Source organism: Leuciscus leuciscus, assembly GCF_965113295.1.
Source record: "Leuciscus leuciscus genome assembly, chromosome: 21".
NCBI classification, from domain to species: Eukaryota; Metazoa; Chordata; class Actinopteri; order Cypriniformes; family Leuciscidae; genus Leuciscus; species Leuciscus leuciscus.
Window position 1 is genome coordinate 12,909,611 of NC_138745.1, and position 20,373 is coordinate 12,929,983.

A 20,373-nucleotide genomic window follows, 5' to 3' on the forward strand; every position below is an offset into this window, starting at 1 on the left:
TAGACAGGCCTATAACATAGAGTTTATCTAGAAGTAAGTAGTGATCAACAAGATAAAATGCTTTAGTCAAGTCAATAAATATTGCACCTGTAAGTTCACCATTATCTGCAGCAGAGAACACATCATTGGTGAATTTAAGAAGGGCAGTAGATGTAGAGTGGTTAGACCTAAAACCAGATTGAAATGGTGATAAGATATTATTTGCACTAAGAAAATGTGAGAGTTGGTTATAAATTAATTTTTCAAACACTTTAGCAATAGAGCATATAATACACTGTAAAAAATTATCGTGATTTTAACAGTAAAAGACTGTAAAAATGCTACAGTGAAAAACTGTTAATTGGTTAACAGAAAGTTTCCGTACTATATACGGTAAATAACTGTGATAGATCTAATGGTACATTTAATGTCATTTTACTGTAAAATACCGTTAAATTTAAATATAATTTACAGTGAAAAAACGTAAATTGACATTCCCACAATTCCCTGCGTGACACTTCACATTTGATGTATTTTTGTTGAAATAACTATGTTTCGTCATAGTTTTCTTAGTTTTTTTTATAATCAGTATGTACATTAGGGTTTTAGATTACATTTAATGTTGTTAAATTAATGTTTATTGTATTTTTAAAATTTCATGTGTGTTACCATGATGGTGTTTAATGTCTGTGTGAATGACACTGTGCACCTTCTATATATTAATATTAATGGTCTTGTGGAAGAACTACTTGTGATGAGCTTTGATTAATCATGTGATTCTCATTACTGCTGAGAATGTTGGTTTGTCAGTGTAATACTATGGTACAACACAGATATTAATACTTCAATAGGTCGGTAAATTAACATTATATCATATTACTGAAATCCAATGTTAAATATACATGTTTAAAATGTTAAATTTACATGTAACTCCGTAAGTATGTTTACGGTTTGATGTGTTTTTTACAGTATTGTTCTGGTAACCACAGCTGCCAGTTTTTTTTCCGTAAAAACAACGGGATTTTTTTTACAGTGTAGATATGGGTCTATAATTGTTAAGATCTAATACATCTCCTCCTTTATGTATTGGAGTAATGCGTGCGCATTTCCAAATAGCTGGTAACTCACATGACGTCAAAGAGAGATTAAATAAATCAGTAAGAGGATACATAAGTATATGGGATGCTAGTTTGATAAACTTATTTTCTAGACCATCAAGTCCAGCACCACTGTTCACATTTAATTCATTAATAATATTCTGAACTTCATCTGGTTGAATTTTCCTAAAATGAAAAGAACTGTGACTGGGCAAAGTATTATTAAAAAAACCATTACGTGGATTAGATTCGGGTATTAAGGTAGAACAAACAGAAGAGAAATGATGATTGAATGCTTGAGCAATAGATAGAGAGTCATGTAGAATTGTGTTAGCAGCTCGTATTTGATTAATACAATGTTTATCTGATGTATTGGTAATATTTTTAATTTTTTTCCAGAATTGTTTTGGATTCTTAAAATCATTACTGAGGCTATCCTTATAGTAGTTGGATTTTGCATTACGGGTTTTAGTCTTGGTCATATTTCTCAACTGCCTGTATACTTCCCAATCTACATTAGCCCTTGTACGGCGGAATATTGACCATGCTTTATCCCTCTGCCTGAAGAGCCTAATAAGTTCCGAGTCAATCCAAGGGAGATGTTTACCCTTGACCATAACTGTTTTCCAAGGAGCATGTTTGTCCAGAACATCCATAAACTCGTTATAAAAGAAATCCCAAGCATCTTGTACATTAGGTATAAGTTGGTATCTGTCCCAATTTATAGCGATCAAATCATTGATAAATAAATCTGAGTTCAGTTTCTTATATTGTCTGATTCTGATAAGTTTTGGTGGTGATTTAGGTAATTTGATTTTCCATACACAATAGACTATCGAGTGATCACTAAGGCAGTCAGACATAACACCTACCCTTAGGAATCTAACTGGGCTATATGCACAGTTGCTTGACAGATATTAATACACACCTTGCCCGCCTCCAAAAAACTATTTTAAAACAGTAAAATACAACATCTGTACTGTAAAATCATTGTTTTCCAGTTAATGAATCAGATCACATGGATGGCAAATACATTAACTAACCTATTCATATGATAAAATAATGTAGAGAGATTCAATACAGCTCTGTGCCTAAATTTTTACTGGAGTGCAGTTGGATCATATTTAACATGTTTTGCAAATGTCCCATCTCTTGTTTGCATATGTACTGTACACTTTCTGCACATCAAGGATGGTCAGGGTGTTGTTTTCTCAAGATTATATGGCAATGAATATGTATAGTGCAAATATATTTTTTTTAATGGTCCTCTGTAGAATTCATTTTTCTGACTATCGAGTTTATGGTCACTGAATGGCTTTTCTGAGGTAAATGTGATGTTACGTGACATTGTTTGCCGATTAAGCGATTACACGAGACATGATTCATTTCAGTAAGTTCTTTCAACATACCTTCTGATGTTCATGCATGTTTATTTGGTGCTGTAACTAGTATTAAAGTGGAAGAGATGAACGGTTTACATGCCGGCAAGGCTAGATGTGCTTTCTCCATAAAAACGCATTTAAATAGAATGTCATGAAATATGTGTCGTCTATCGAACACATCCCAGCATAAACGCTCTTAATAAATTATTTGTGGCTATGGTCACAAACTATAATTTGAACAGAAAAGCAAGCATACTGTTTGCGTGATTAGGCATGGCAGCCAGTTCCGATAATAAATAACCATTGCCTTACCTAATGCAGCAAAACCAAGTTTTTTTTCACATTCTGAATGGAATTCACTGGAAAATGAAGAAAGGGTGCGAAGAGCGCTCCCTATAATCACTAAAATGCTGTCACTTATCTCAGTTCATCGTGATCTCACAAAGTTCCGCTAATCGATTACGCTGACTGCATAATGAATCTTATTTAGACTACAATGTAGACACTTTGTTTGTTATGTGTTAATTTATAAGGAGAGGATATGCAGCGTGCAGAACACCGCACTGGACAAAAACTCTGGCGTTTTGAGTGGTGATTCGAACTTAAACACGTCTGATTGCCCTAGTGAAAAAAAAATATACTAAAATGTATTTGAAATACATTTATTTTATGCTAAGTATACTACAAATACATTTACATATTTATGTGCTTAAAGGGATAGTTCACCCAAAAATGAAAATGCTGTCATCATTTACTATTCCTCAAGTTGTTCCAAACCTGTATGACTTTTTTTCTTCTGCTGAACACAAAAGAAGATATTTTAAAGAAGGTTAATAATTAAACAGTTGCTGGTCCCCATTGATTTCCATAGTATTTTTTTTTTCCTACTATGGAAGTCAATGGGGTCCATCAGTCGTTCGGTTACCGACTTTCTTCAAAATATCTTCTTTTGTGTTCAGCAGAAGAAAGAAAGTCATACAGGTTTGGAACAACTTGAGGAAGAGTAAATGATGACAGCATTTTCATTTTTGGGTGAACTATCCCTTTAATATAAATACCCTGCAATTGTACTTTTTGTATAGGCCTACTAAATTTGTATACTTAAAGTCTGCTAAATTGGAACAACTACTTTTGTACTTAATGCACTTTAGTTATCCAGAAATAGTGCTGAAGTTCAACTAAAGATATACTTAAGTAGGCTATATTTGATTGTGATAAAGTGGAACTATTGCAAGTATACTTTAGGTACCCTATACTTTAACTGCAAATTCCAAACTGCATTTTGCACCCTTAAAGGGCACTTTGGGAAGGGGACACCATTTGTTGGGGTGTTCCAAATGAAAGTGGACAACAACTGGATCCCTTTACGAAGGGCCCTTCACAAGGCTGTTGGCAAAGGGTACATGCGATGGTCACTTCAAGGAAGTAATTCAAGTTGTTTTGTTTTGTTTGTGATATATTTCACACATTTTTGCCATGTTATGTTTAAATAAGTTACATAGGTAAGAAATGTGTTTGGTAATGCAGAGTCCAAAGATGAGACAGCAAGTTTTAGAGTTGAGCACAGAGAAATACACTCACACACACATAACATACATTTGAAAAACTTTATATAAAATGTTTATTTATTTACAACAGTTATGTTAACAGTAATAATAAGAAATTTCTGTTTATAAGAACAGCTAATCAGCTGATGGACACTGCACTGTGTTGTCATGGGAACATCTCAGGTGAAGAGAAATTACGTTGTCTTTCATTGCTTTCTTCACCAAGTGAGTTCCAAACGGTCAAAAGTCCCCACTTCAAGGGAGTAGGCATGCTCACTTCCGTTTGGAATTCGCCTAAATAGACTGATAGTATACAGAGATCATACTATCCTTACTAATAGTAATATTAAACACAATTTAAGGCTTACTATCAAGAAATGTGCATTGTGCAATAAAGAAGTACTCCAAATAAAGTTGAATTATAATTATATCAGTAAGTCTGTAATGTTAGTAAATATGTAAATGGGTTTGTAGTATACTTAGTATGAAATAAATGTATTAAACAGGTTTAGGTTTTATTAATTAGGTTTTTTTCACTAAGGTGGGATACATTCCAACAGATACGTGATGTGATTGGCTACATTGCTCAACACAGCAAAAAACGTTGTAAATAGAAACCTTTGATGCTCTCAAGAGCACAACCACCAAATTTGTTTTGCCAATATGCTATTATTACAGAGAAAACTGATCCTAGACCAGCAGTTATGGGCAGCTTTTCCCTCTAAAAGCAATCAGAAGTAGCAGCAGTCAGTGGTTTGAGTGAGAAAATTCTACGCTAGTCTCGAGCCCGTAGCCAGGGGAAGGCCCAGCCTTACACATGCTTCACCTATGGAAATAGCAGTAGGTGTGTTCGACTTCATGCGGTGTATGACATCAAAGTACCACGAGAGCGATTTGAAAGCATACGAAACCATCTGCTCTCTAATCGCTCTCACGGTACTTTGATTTCATATACCAATCGGTCTGCGCAGGAGCCACATGAAGTCGAACACACCTATTAGGACTTTCTGTAAAGCTGCTTGGAAACGATGTGTATTGTGAAGCACGATACAAATAAATCTGACTTGATACTTGGTTGTACTTAAAGAGAGGATTTGTTGGTGAAATTAAAATGGTGCCGAGATCAATGGATATTCTGGATTGAGGTTTCAAAAGGCTATATATTTTTTAGAAACTTCAAGCATGCGCTGAATCTCAGCTGATCCATGGCTACCTAGAATATGATGCTTATCACAGCATCTCTATAAGGTCCATTCAGTATTATCAGCAGCTTTATCGCATTGCTCAGGAGCTAATTACCCTCCTCCCTCCCCAACTCATCCTTTCGTCCAATCAGGACTTGTCCTTCTGATATTCCTCTTCAAATCAGACTCTTTTTTTCTTGAATCATGTTGTACATAAATCACTGAACATTAATAATATTTGCAATACATTTATGTTGGTTCTGTTCTGATTACCCTAAGAGAGGGTAATCGCTGCTCTCCTGCCACAACATACCGCCAATCCAAATTGTAAACAAATTTTCATTGTCAGTCATCTTTGACAATAGTAGTCCTGACAGAATTAAAGTTATCTGGATAACTGTCAGCAGATGATACAAAGTGAGTGTCTGTCTGTCTGTCTGTCTATCTGTCTGTCTGTCTATCTATCTATCTATCTATCTATCTATCTATCTATCTATCTATCTATCTATCTATCTATCTATCTATCTATCTATCTATCTATCTATCTATCTATCTATCTATCTATCTATCTATCTATCTATACTTGCAAGGAAAACTGGCTTAGTCTAACATTATCCAACAATTTCTCTTTGTAGAACTCATAATGGATTTGTTTTTAAATAAATGCTGATAAACGTTAGTTATGTGAACAAACAAGTATATTCTATAAAAATATTTTCAGTCAGTATGCATTTTTAATAATGTTAAAGTAGTTCAATATTTATGAATTTGACTATGTACTTATCTATTACAGTGTGCTTGCAGAGAGAGCCCGCCCACATGTTCTTCTGATTGGCTGTGATTTTTTTATGATTTTGCTGTGTGGAGTCTGGTGTGGACCACAGGTGGGGACAGACAAATTGCTTGTCACAGGAATCTTATCACATATCTTCTGGTTAGGACAATGTAACTCCTGGGTCATTTTCATCAATAAATGAAAACCACACAGATTTGTGTTATATTTGTTAAAGCATTCTCTTTATTGCATTATAGGACTGATCTAAACACAATGTAGGTCCAATTTGTAGGACTCTATAGTGCCACTGTTTCTTTATTTGTGAGAAAAGTGGACAGCGACAGCTTTAAGTAACAGAGGCCGATTGTGACCATAATGTTTATTTTTCATTTGCCATTAGAGATAATCAGTGTGCCATATAGGAAAAATACCTATAAAACATTTGGTAACCTGATCTCAGAATAGACAGGTTTTATGATTTCCCATAACTTCCCAGTCCCATAACCATTAACAATCCCAAACGGAACACCTGAAAATAGTGTATTTTATCAGAGGTAAATGCTTTTATTACAGTATTTATTACCATGAAACTACTACAATGAGTACTAAATCTAAAATCAAGGTGCTGTAATCCTCTTTTTATTTTACATTTTCTCTTTCTCTATAAAAATCTTCATTGTTATATTTCCTAACAATAGAGATGTGTGCAATGTCTGCAGTATTGTCTTCTCTTTAGAACTTAGAAGTAGACGTCAGTCCGTAGACTGTGGAGATGCACTGACTGCTGCGGTCGGCTGAGCCAGCATGGAGAACCAGGACGACATGGCTGATTTAGCGACGGTCAAAGCTCCACCTACTGACTGACCTAAAAATAATAATAATAATAATACATTTAAGCCAAGCAAGAAATAATTGCTGGAGCTACAAAACATGTTGCTCATAAATAAATAAATAAAACCATTAAACCAATAATTACTTAAAGTTCTAGGATCACAACTAGTATGAGCCAAGACCTGTTATATAGCACATATGGAAAGCATCACATTCTAATACATTCAAAATCAAACAATTTCCTTTTCCTTGTTTCAGCAACTTGCGAATTATTCAATTCAGCACTATTCAAAAAATTTGTTTTCATTTTGTCATGTTGCAACCTTGTTAAAATGCTTTAAATCATAATTTTGTTTTTCATATCAATATACGCTCCATACCCCATAATGACAAAGCAAATACCAGATTAGTGATAACTTAGCAAATGTATTTAAAAAACAAAAATAATTACATTGCAAACTTTGACTGGAGTTAAGCTGTTACAAATTCTATTAATTGGACATGATTTGAAAAAGACACGCGTTTAAATGTCATGATTATGTTCTGTTATGTTTTATTTTGACATTTTGTTCGGTTTCCTTTAGTTCCTGTTTCTCCACTCTGTTTAGTTTCAAGCCGTTTCTCAATACTAGTTTTTGTCTGTACTTGTGTTCTTGTGAAATGTCATCAATCGCTGCCCAAGTACTCTTTCAATTCAAAGTTCACATCTAGCCAAGTCCAGTTTAAATCCCCGGATGTGTTCTTGATCCGCCCCTTTTATCAAAGATGCATTCGAGAGGTGACTTGTGCGGACTTGAGTCAGCCAGGTATCCCAGAATGCATCTTGCACCTACCAGCATGCAGCAATAGCAGAGGAGAAAACCCACGTAATTTAAAAATACTACTGTTATTGTGTCACAAAATGTAGTTTTAAGAGTTTTTCAGGCAAGAATATAGTTGTTTAAAGCTCAAATCTGTGGTTAGAAAGACAGCACTTTTTTGAAAATTCTATCTGACGTTTTTGGACTTATGAGATCCAGGCGATCACCAGGCGTTCAGCACTCATGTACCCCACCGAGAACAGCCGTTCCTCTGCTAGTGCTTCTGACGTTTGCCGCTGGCTCCGATGTCTCTGTAGTGGTTGAACATGAGATATAATTTGTATTGTGTATATCTAATGGGCAATCTGTGGGCTCATGAATCTATCATTTGTTCCCTGTCAAATTGTTTTGGCTGAGGGCAAAGAAAAGTGTAATAATGTTATACATTTAAGCTATTTAACTGTACCGTTGTAGCCTACTTAGAGCTCTGACTTTTTTAATTGTTTGCTTGTCTTTATTTCTTATTGTATAGCTTATACCCTTTACTCAACTTTTATAATGGCTATTATTGATCATTAAAACTGACATTTAACAAAAAGAGACAGGGTTGTGTTTAATGTTATATTTCATTTTATTACAGTGAAGATTATCAGAGTACATGTGCACACATGGCCTGAACCACATATTAATATGTTTAATATTTTTTTAATACAAATGTAAACGGAAAGAGTCAGGGTTGTGTTTTATACTTTATTTTGTCATAAATAATATACATGCAGCAGTGAAGATAATCAATGTACACATTTGCCTGAACCACATTTGTGTGGCTATTAATATGTTTAAGATTTTTTTAATGAAAACGAAAAGAGACAGAATGGTGTTTTATTACATATTTCGTTTATTGTTGTCTAAAATAATATACATATTGAGAAAACCAGAGTGAGCTGAGTGATGCTCTCAAGAACGCTGATTTTCCATGTTCCATAAAATAACGTTAGTATATGGCCATAGTTACCCATTACTTCCTTGTTAGTGTAGCTAATTAGCTCAAGAGAACTATAAATAATTAATTATAACTAATTATAAATATTTGGATCAGTAAATATAATTAACTTGATGTAGCAGAATTAAGACCACAATCAATTAACCTGTTTGTCCAGCAGCAGACATACAGTATAAATTATTTATTAATTTTAAGAAATTTTTATTTCCGGCGTAAGGAAAATAACTTTCTTACTGTACAGTACTACTCAGAGCATGTAGCTAAAATCTGCATGATCCAGTATATGAGCACGAACCACAAACAACTTTACATGTGACACGAACAAGACTTTATTAACTAGACTTAACACTTAGACTAATCTAAAATACACACACATAAATGCATACAGTTTAACAATGGAGAGAGAGCTGAAGCAGAATACAGGAAAGCAATAAGTTATAGCATTGTTTGAAATTCAGCAGATCAACAGCCTTGAGCAAACCATCGGTTTTTAGTTCTAACACACCCTTCTTAAAAGAGGTAGGGATACCTAAAGCTGCAGTCCGTAGCTTTTTTGGGTGCAAGTAAATAACCAGCCAGTGTCCAAAACTATTTGCTTGCCTTAGCTCAATTCAAAATGGAAAGCTAGTAATAATGTTTTTAATTCCAGAGGTACTGGTGGATTTTCGTGGGAAATTCGAGCATGTCTTTGCGTCATTACATCACATCTGTACACATAAAGTGTCTCGGCTAGTAGGCTATATTGCGTGCGAGGATGTTGGAGGTGGAGATTTATAGCCTTTTCTCACAGCACTTGATATAAACTTATCAATTTGATGGCGGATCCAGAAAGGTTCAAACGACAATCACCAGTGACAACTGGAGATTCACCTGTTGTAAAATGCAAAAGACTTCGGAGTGGCTACAGAAAAAAGAGAGACTGCAACTGGGCCCATGCGAAAACAAGGATAAATATCGGAAGGGCATTAAATGTAGTCACGCAATGCTGATGTTCTTGATGGATTATATGTTGTATAACAAGTATCTACACTTCTCCTCTCCAGTCATCCTACCACCTGCCCTCTAGACCCCATCCCCTCACACCTTCTACAAGCCATCTCTCCCACAAGCCATCTCTCCCACACTTCTACCAGCACTCACACACATCATAAACTCATCCCTACATACTGGCACTTTCCCTACAGCATTCAAACAGGCTCGGGTTACTCCACTGCTTAAAAAACCAACACTAAACATCATCTGTAGAGAATTACAGACCTATCTCTCTCCTACCATTCATTGCGAAAACACTTGAAAGAGCTGTTTTCAACCAAGTAACATCCTTCTTGTCTCAAAACAACCAGCTGGATGTCAACCAATCTGGCTTCAAGAAAAGGCATTCAACTGAGACTGCATTACTGTCGGTCACAGAAGCCCTACGGATCGCAAAAGCTGCTTCCAAATCTTCAGTCCTCATTCTCCTGGATCTGTCTGCTGCCTTCGACACTGTGAATCATCAGATCCTTATGTCCAGCCTCTCATCACTGGGCATCACAGGAACTTCCCTCCGCTGGTTCGAGGGCTATCTCACAGGTAGGTCCTTCAGGGTCGCATGGAGAGGCGAGGTATCCAGAGCACATCAACTGACCACAGGGGTTCCTCAGGGTTCAGTTCTTGGTCCCCTCCTCTTCTCCATCTACACCACATCACTGGGACACATCATACAGGCACATGGTTTCTCCTACCACTGCTATGCTGATGACACACAGCTCTTCCTCTCATTTCAACCAGATGATCCCACAGTAGCTGCACGGATCTCAAGCTGTCTGGCGGACATCTCCACATGGATGAAGGAACATCACCTGCAGCTCAACCTGGCAAAGACTGAGCTTCTCGTCCTCCCTGCCAATCCGTCTCTACAGCACGACTTCACTATCCAGCTAGAATCATCATCAATCACCCCATCAAGGTCGGTCAGAAATCTTGGAGTAACATTTGATGACCAGCTGACCTTCACAGATCACATTTCAAAGACAGCTCGATCATGCAGGTTTGCACTGCACAACATCAGGAAGATCAGGCTTTTCCTTACTGAGCATGCAACACAACTTCTCGTCCAGGCCCTGGTCATTTCTAGGCTTGACTACTGCAATGCTCTTCTGGCCGGACTTCCATCATGTGCAACTTAGGGTTGGGCGGTATTACGGTAATATCGGATACCGCGGGATCTTAAAATAGCACCGGTATCAGTTTCAATACCGTCATTACCGGCACTTATATAGCCTATAATATATATAATTTATTTATTGCCTAAAAACTGCTTATGTGTGGTTGCAGTTTGGCAATATTTCTGGTTCCAACCGCATGAGAAGGGAGAGGCGGTAAATACAAGAGATGTAAACACCTCTAACCTAATGTCGCATCTCCGAAACAACCGCCCACTCACTGCTGCCAGGATGCATTTTGTTCTCGAGTTCATTAAATAAGCGCATTAAGTTTCGTATTTGTTAAAATATTATAATGTTATTTTTTCCATCTTTGTTGATTATGAAAAGTGAACGGCACAAATAAGATGGGATGCATCGGGAGTCAGACGATTTGACCACTTCAATAAATTTCGTTTTGTAAAAGGCCTCTTTAAAACGAATTTCGTTTTGTATATATTGTTTCTTAATTTTAATACATTTTTCATCAACCAATTTCCTGGATAATCATGACATGATGGGCATGCCGCGGTCACTTGCATTGAAATCTCATAAATTAACCAAAACTCAGTGTAGGCTATGCCTCACAGACATGGCAAATATATATAAATAAAGCTTGAAATGTATTTAAACGAAACAATTCAAAACGAAAGAAATAGGCTACTCACTGATTAGGCTGAGTAACCCATGATGTGCATTTCTCTCTAGGCGCGTTTATACGGAGATGCGATCGTCAATTTCATTAAACGAAACCATTCAAAACGAAAATAAATAGACTAGCCTAACGTACTCTCTGTAATCCATGATGTGCATGTCTCTCTATAGCGTTCAGATGCCGATCGTCAATTTCTTTAAACGAAACAATTCAAAACGAAAAAAAAAAGGCCACTCTCTGATTGTGTAATGATGTGCATTTCTCTCTATAGGCGCGTTCACTACAGAGATGGCGATCGTCAACTTCCATCTTTGCAGAAAAGTTGTATTAATAAAAATCAATGGACACGTGTCACCGGATTACAGAGGCACTTTTTGCTTGTTGCACGCACACAGATATTATGTTGAATAATGGTGGGCTCCGGCTCATAATAACAGTTAATGCCGTCGGCCTGACTCAGACACAACGTGCAGGGGTTGGGCTTGATTTTTTATTTATTTTTTGCCCGATCTGGCATTCAGTTTCTGAACGGTGTAGGCACAAGCCAACAGTTTGGTGACGCCGTCTGAGCCCATTATGTCATAATTTTTAATTAGTCACGGTAATACCGTATACCCCGGTAAAATAGGGAGGAGGTTTGACGGTATCAAAATTCGAATACCGCCCAAGCCTATACCTCTACAAATGATTCAGAATGCTTCAGCTCGTCTTGTCTTCAACGAGCCCAAGAGGGCCCACGTCACTCCTCTGTTCATCTCTCTGCACTGGCTACCTCTTGCTGCTCGCATCAAGTTCAAGGCTTTGACGCTTGCTTACAGATCTATCACAGGCTCAGCTCCCTCCTACTTTCACTCACTCCTACGAGTCTACATCCCTACCAGAAGCCTACGATCGGTCAAAGAGCAATGTCTCGTGGTTCCATCACAGAAAGCCACAAAATCACTTTCCAGAACATTCTCATTCACAGTTCCATGCTGGTGGAACGCTCTCCCCACCCTCATCCGGAATGCAGAATCCCTGACAACATTCAAAAGACAGCTGAAAACCCATCTCTTCCGTGAGCACTTAACCTCATAAAAAAATAAATAATAATAATCCCTTCCCCTTCCCTTTAAAACCTCACTTATCGGGTTTATGCTACTCTGACTAATGGCTGAACTTTGTATTTTGAGCACTTCTTGCGTTGTTTTTGCTTCTTCATGATGACTCGCTTAATTTAGTCCTAATTTGTAAGTCGCTTTGGATAAAAGCGTCTGCTAAATGACAATGTAAATGTAAATATGTTAAATATAACAAATATGTGTGTCTGATCTGTCTCAGTCGTAACATTAGTTTCCATTTTTATCCATTTCACCAGTATTTTGTTCAGTTTCTTTGTTTGCCCTGTAGTGCAGCAGATTAATGGCATATTTCAAGAGAATCGTTCAAATTGGTATAAAAGCATGAAATTTGGCACAGATACTCTCTAAGGGTCACTTTTTGGGAAAAAGGCGTTGGCCACCGAAAAATTCAACATGGCGGCCATTTTTTCAAGATGGCCGCTATTTCTATAAAATGCTCATTATGTCAATTGTTAAAACAGTGATGTAGGCATAACATTTTGTGAAAATACTCTCTTCAGAATGTTTTTTTGGAAAACGGTGCTTGTCCCTCAAAAATTCAAGATGGCTACCATTTTTCAAGATGGCCGCCATTTCTCTTGAATCCTTACATCTTTTTTTCAAATGGTGATGCTATCATGAAATTTGGTACAAATATTCTTCAAGGAACATTATCATGGAAAAAGGTGTGTGCCGCTCAAATTCAAGATGGCGACCATTTTCAAGATGGCCACCATTTCTGTCAGAGCTCAATTTAATGTGTTAAGGAAGGTTTTGTTTAATAGAGTGAACGTCATTACACAACCAGGGAACACTGGTGACTTCACTGCTGTGGAACTCAGCATGGGGTTCAGTGTCAGCTGATCTAGTTTTACTTACACTAGTTCTTGACTAGTAGTAATAGTATAGCTAAGTTTAGTGTCCCAAATGCTGCCTAACAGTCCCTCATCAATTAGCTAGTAATAGACGTAGTTAGATAGCTGCATTTGAATTGACAAGTTGTGCCAGCGCGGGAGAGCCGAGCCCAGGGTAAGCGGGGCAATATATGACTTGTTCATGTATGCTTACCTGGAAGGTGTACAGATCACACAGGACTTAAATGGCACTGGATGAATGATCGGGCTAGGTGTAGGTGACCCGTACCTAGTTGTATCCCACATAGATATCCATATAAAGGCTAGATGTCTTAAGGCGGAGTCACTTCCGGCATCACCGGTGGCCATCTTACCACAGGGAAGCTGTGCATTAAGGTGAGTGATCAGCACGCACACAAATCCTCTTATCTCACTGAAATCTTGACGGATTTACAAACGGTTTGGTTTCTTACAAACGTTATTAAAGTGGCTATAATTCTTTCATATGGAAGTCCATTGTTATAATTATTCATATGTATGCAGTATCATAATTACATCTCTGACGTTTATAACAAACCAAACCGTTTGAAAATCGGTAGAAAATTGAGCAAGTTATGGTTATTTAAAAGTACATGCACCATGTTACGAGTGAGCGAGCACCCTGTGGTAAGATGGCCGCCACGTGCGGACGTCGACCTCCATTGGCCAGCAGTGCGCACGAGACATCTAGCCTTTATTATATGATATCTATGGTATCCCATACCTGAATGTGTACTATGTCTATGATTGAGGTGGTAAAAGGATAACCCCTCGGCCTTAATCAGACAACAAACCCCCAAAATGGCAAATGAAAATCCCATGTCAGCCAAGAGTCCAACTGATTGGATGAAATGTTGTCTTTGTCAGACAGACACAAAGGAAACCCTCCAATCACCACCTACCCATCATGTTTCTCAACATGATGGCTATAAAATGATTGCCACCAACATTCCACTCTTTCACAAGATGAACAAAATGACAATGACCCTGGACCTGGAACGACTGGATGAAGGTGGGGGTATAGAAGCTACTTTGAGAAGGAACCAAGCGAAGTATCACCACAATTGTCGACTTCGGTTCAACAACACAAAGTTACTTCGTGCCCAGAAGCAACAATCCGATGCTCAATGTAGTGAGACAGATGAAGGCCAAACAAAGCATCGCAGAACCATGATGCAGAAAAGTCTAGATGATCAGGTTTGCTTTCTTTGTGATAACATATCTCCTGAATCTGACCTACGTCAGGTAATGACACTGCAACTGAATGACAGACTACATGAATGTGCACAAACACGGAATGATGCTAAATTGTTTCAACTAAGTGGTGCTGATGCCATTACACAGGAGCTGAAATACCATCATTTGTGTCTCATTCATCTTTACAACAGATAGAAACTGCACCTCAGAAGGCTTGAGAAAGAGTCACAGAGTGAAACGATTCAACCAGCCATATTTCCTATGGCTCTTTCTGAACTGGTCGCCTATATTGTTGAAACCAGTCTCAATTCTGATGGTCCTTCCGCCTTCCATCTCGCAGATACAGTGGGGAGAACAAGTATTTGATACACTGCTGATTTTGCAGGTTTTCCCACTTGCAAAGCATGTAAAAGTCTGTAATTTTTATCATAGGTACTCTTCAACTGTGAGTGACGGAATCTAAAAAAAAAAAAATCCAGAAAATCACATTGTATGATTTTTAAGTAATTAATTAGCATTTTATTGCAAGACATAAGTATTTGATACATCAGAAAAGCAGAACTTAATATTTGGTACAGAAACCTTTGTTTGCAATTATAGAGAACCTACGTTTCCTGTAGTTCTTGACCAGGTTTGCACACACTGCAGCAGGGATTTTGGCACACTCCTCCATACAGACCTTCTCCAGATCTTTCAGGTTTCGGGGGTGTCGCTGGGCAATACGGACTTTCAGCTCCCTCCAAAGATTTTCTATTGGGTTCAGGTCTGGAGACTGGCTAGGCCACTCCAGGACCTTGAGATGCTTCTTACGAAGCCACTCCTTAGTTGCCCTGGCTGTGTGTTTCGGGTCGTTGTCATGCTGGAAGACCCAGCCACGACCCATCTTCAATGCTCTTACTGAGGGAAGGAGGTTGTTGGCCAAGATCTCGCGATACATGGCCCCATCCATCCTCCCCTCAATGCGGTGCAGTCGTCCTGTACCCTTTGCAGAAAAGCAAGCCCAAAGAATGATGTTTCCACCTCCATGCTTCACGGTTGGGATGGTGTTCTTGGGGTTGTACTCATCCTTCTTCTTCCTCCAAACACGGCGAGTGGAGTTAAGACCAAAAAGCTCTATTTTTGTCTCATCAGACCACATGACCTTCTCCCATTCCTCCTCTGGGTCATCCAGATGGTCATTGGCAAACTTCAGATGGGCCTGAACATGCACTGGCTTGAGCAGAGGGACATTGCGTGCGCTGCAGGATTTTAATCCATGACGGCGTAGTGTGTTACTAAAGGTTTTCTTTGAGACTGTGGTCCCAGCTCTCTTCAGGTCATTGACCAGGTCCTGCCGTGTAGTTCTGGGTTGATCCCTCACCTTCCTCATGATCATTGATGCCCCACGAGGTGAGATCTTGCATGGTGCCCCAGACCGAGGGAGATTGACCGTCATCTTGAACTTCTTCCATTTTTTAATAATTGCGCCAACAGTTGTTGCCTTCTCACCAAGCTGCTTGCCTATTGTCCTGTAGCCCATCCCAGCCTTGTGCATGTCTACAATTGTATCCCTGATGTCCTTAGCTCTCTGGTTTTGGCCATTGTGGAGAGGTTGGAGTCTGTTTGATTGAGTGTGTGGACAGGTCTTTTATAGAGGTAACAAGTTCAAACAGATGCAGTTAATACAGGTAATGAGTGGAGAACAGGAGGGCTTCTTAAAGAAAAACTAACAGGTCTGTAAGAGCCGAAATTCTTACTGGTTGGTAGGTGATCAAATACTTATGTCATGCAATAAAATTCAAATTAATTATTTAAAAATCATACATTGTGATTTTCTGGATTTTTGTTTTAGATTCCGTCTCTCACAGTTGAAATGTACCTATGATAAAAATTACAGACCTCTACATGCTTTGTAAGCAGGAAAACCTTCAAAATCAGCAGTGTATCAAATACTTGTTCTCCCCACTGTATGTGCAACCTGTACCAGCAGCGTATCCTTTTTTAACAGTGGCACTTCGTCTCTGTGGACTACACCTTGCCGTGGTGGAGAGGCTTGTGTGCTCCAATGAACCTGAGACCTATGCCGGCGGGGATTTTATATCCCTGGCAAGTTTAACTAAGCTGGACAGGTCAAAGGAGAGGAGGCAGACAAAGCAGACATTATGACTATTTGACAGAAATGGTGGCCATCTTGAAAATGGTGGCCATCCTGAATTTTTGAGTGGCACATACCTTTTTCCAAAAGAGTGTTCCTTGAAGAGTATTTTTGCCTAATTTTATGCTTGCATCACCATTTGAACACTTAAAATAATTAATATTCGACAGGAACGGTGGCCATCTTTAAAAATGGCGGCCATCTTGAATTTTTGAGGGACAAGCATCTTTTTCTATTAACTTTTCTATTAACTTTCATCTTTTTCTATGTCCTTTAGAGAGTATTTGTATCAAATTTTATGCTTGGATCACTGTTTGAATAATTTATATTAAGCATTGAATAGCAATGGCGGCCATTTTGAAAAGTGGCCGCCATATTGAATTTTTGAGTGGCCAACGCCTTTTTCCAAAATAGTGGCCCTTAGAGAGTATATGTGCCAAATTTCATGCTTCTATACCAATGTGAACGATTTTTTTACTAATCTGCTGCACTACTGTGTTTATAGCCCTTGGTTTGCAGTCGTGATTTGTCGGTTCTCGCTTATGGATTATGTGGTTTTGCATTTTCCCTTTGTTTGTTCCTGAGATCTCCTGCTTTTATCTTCTTTGTGAGTGTTTTCAAACCATGCTGACAGAAGAACTAACCAACAAAGACATAATATAAAGATAGACTTACCGGCCACTTGCCTCCTACTCTTTGACCCAGAGGATCGTTTCCTCAAGGACAACACAAGGGATTTTTTTAGACCTGGTGTGCCTAACACACTATCCAGACTGCTCCCTCTGTGTGTTTTTTAATACCAGCTTCAACGGGCGGTCCAAGGCACGCCTGCCTAGAGAAGGTCCTTGAGGGATGTTTGCTAGATATGTAGAGTGGGTGATCCTACATAATAATCCCTTCAGCATCTGTGAGGCAGAGAAGGAAGAGCTCCGTCAGCCCCGCGCCCACCACGGACCCAGAGACAACGCACAAGTCTGCCACGGACCCCACACTAGTGCCTACTCTTGCTATGGACTCAAGAGTCAGCCACCATTTCCATCCTGGAGCAAGAACCGCCAACCATTTCCGTCCCGGGGCCAGAGCCTACGTCTATCCAGTAATCAGAGCTTGTGGCCCCAGTCTATCTCAGAGCCAGGGAAGGATAATTCCTTTATTGATTTGGTCCACGGATGCAGGTCTCATCCTTGTCCCCACCCTCAAACTATCTTCTTCTCCTCTGGTCCTGCACAGCAATTTGGATGGTCTGGTTCTGCCTGGAGTCCTTCCTCCTCCTATGATCCTAGCTCTTTCGTTGGTCCAGTCTGACACCTTGGTTCTGTTCTCTCTGTCCACTTATGTGGATTCACCTTCTCTGCTGGTGTTTCTCAGATCCTCGGTTCTGCCCTCACCGCTAACTCCCTCCAGCTCTCCGGCTCTGCCTCCGGTTTCCCCACCAACAGCTAGGCCTTGTGAGATGGTTCCCAGCGACTCCGCCTTGGCCTTCCGGTCCTTCAGTCGTGTCTGGCTTTCGGTGTCATCTGCTTACAATTATTTTTAGCTGTACGAAACAGCTCGTTATCCTGCTTGATACTGCAAACTTGTATTTCTTACCATATTATTTTAATGTACTGCCATAATTATAAACACATTGTTTTGTAGCGCAAATAGTTTTACCGTTTACTGCACTTTGTTATTCTTCTCGTTACTTCCCTATAGCAGCTAATGAATTGGAAGTCTCGCACATCCACAGAAAATAGCTTACTTCCACATTAAAAAATAAGGTGGATAGCCCCAGTCATATTTTGGTCATTTCTCGTTTATGGATTATATGCTTTTGTTTTTTCCCTATGCTTTTTCCTTATGTGGGTTAATAATAAAGACTGCTTATTGGTACTCCGTCTTCTTTGTGAGTATTTGCAAACCATGTTGACACTATACAGGTCTAACAGATGAAAAGGCATATATCAGAGCAAAAACTACGCCACAAGGTCAAAAGAACTGTGTCTAGAGCTCATAGACAGGAATGTGTCAAGGCAATGATCTGGGGAAGGTTACAAAAAAACATTTCCGCTGCACTGAAGAGAGCACAGTGGCTTCCATGATTCTTAATGGAAGAAGTATGGAACAACCAGTACTCTTCCAAGAGTTGGCTGCCCAGCCAAACTGAACAACAGGGAAAGAAGGGCCTTGGAAAGAGAGGTGACCAATAACCTGATGGTCATTCTGGCTAGGGCAGCACGATTAAAGCGAAATAAAATCCAAATAGTGATTTAGCTTAGTGCGATAATAAAATCGCAAAGGCTGTGATTTTTAAATATATGCGCAACACTCTGTTCAGAGCGGCTCGATCGCAGTAAAGGCTGCACCATCTCTGCAAGCCCTGTGAGATTAAGTCACTTACAATGTGCATTTATTTGAAAAAGGAACATGCACCAAACATCGATCCCAACTTGTGATGAGAAGCATTTACAAGCCTGTTGTCCAACAAAAGAGAACATTTAATGACGTTTTTACTCCATTCACTTTATAACATCAGTCAAGTGTTTTAAATAACTTTTGTGATCAGATGTGGCTTCCTATCACAGAAAGAGGCAGAGATTATATTATTTTAAAGTATTCTACAGTGATAAAGGCTATGTTGATTAGCATTGTATTATAAATATATTTTATTCTTATGAAAATACCCCAGATGGCTTGAAGAACAAAGATAAACCATATATTGACGCAATCGTATGTTTATTGTCTTAATTTCATTGTTCAATATGTCTCTATCTGTGTTTTATTCAGCTGCTGCTGCAGCAATATCTGCATGACTTTGTCCATAAAAGGGATTTCCTGAAACCTCATAAGTTTTATGACTTCAAGGGGTCTCACTTGTGGACTTCCAGCATGAATGAAACCCACAAAACATTACATATGTGTACTCAATAATGCTCACAATCACATCACCCTATTTTGGGTGAAAATAGGAAAAATAGTACTTCTCTCTAAATAAATTTATATGTGAATTTAGACATATGCGAATCAATACGTTTTTTTCTAGTGTAGAGGTTTACAGAAGTTTTTTTTTTTTTTTTTTGACAAAAAATTAAGAAATTATTGTCAAAGATTTTTATAAAAATAATATATATTTATATAAATTTTTTTAATCGAATTTCCCTAAATTGTGCATCCCTAATTCTGGCTGAACTCCTATCAATCCTATCAAGCCATATCCTGAAGGTGAACCCAATTAAACCTAAGACCTAAAAATGGCTGTTCACTGATGGTCCCAATTAAGATATGCAAAGTTTGGGTGCTTCAACCAAGCAATGAGTTAAGTGTTGTAATCATTTCAGTTTTTACTTTTTAACAAATTTGCAATACGTTTTCACAAATTTGTATTTTGCTTTGTCATTATGTGCTATGAAGTGCAGATTGATGTAAAAAAAACAAAACATTTTAGCATAAGGTTGCAACATGCAAAATGTGGGGGAAAAAATGCAAGGTATGAATACTTTCACAAGGCACTGTAAATGGCATGAACTACATGCACAGTGTGGCTGTTTTGTACTGCTGGAACAGATTGTATGGGAAATAAATTCAATGTGAAATAAGAAAGAATTAACAAGTGAACTAATGAATCTATTGTTAA

General features: G+C 38.4%; 1 protein-coding gene and 1 long non-coding RNA gene across 2 annotated transcripts in view; both read right to left on the reverse strand.

Annotated features, from left to right (window-relative positions):
* Nucleotides 1–6,178: 6,178 nt before the first annotated feature.
* The window catches only part of avl9 (AVL9 homolog (S. cerevisiase)), a 71,559-nt gene continuing 57,364 nt past the window's right edge, over nt 6,179–20,373 (reverse strand). Inside the window, exon 16 of the mRNA XM_082152752.1 lies at nt 6,179–6,829. Coding sequence (XP_082008878.1) covers nt 6,717–6,829 — 113 coding nt within the window. The 3' untranslated portion in view covers nt 6,179–6,716. The remainder of the gene's footprint in view (nt 6,830–20,373) is intronic.
* Nucleotides 7,202–20,373, reverse strand: LOC309485895. The gene is made up of 3 exons (XR_014201316.1): nt 17,252–20,373; nt 12,113–12,819; nt 7,202–10,761 (listed from the first exon to the last, which is right to left on the reverse strand). It is a non-coding gene; the product is annotated as an uncharacterized lncRNA (long non-coding RNA).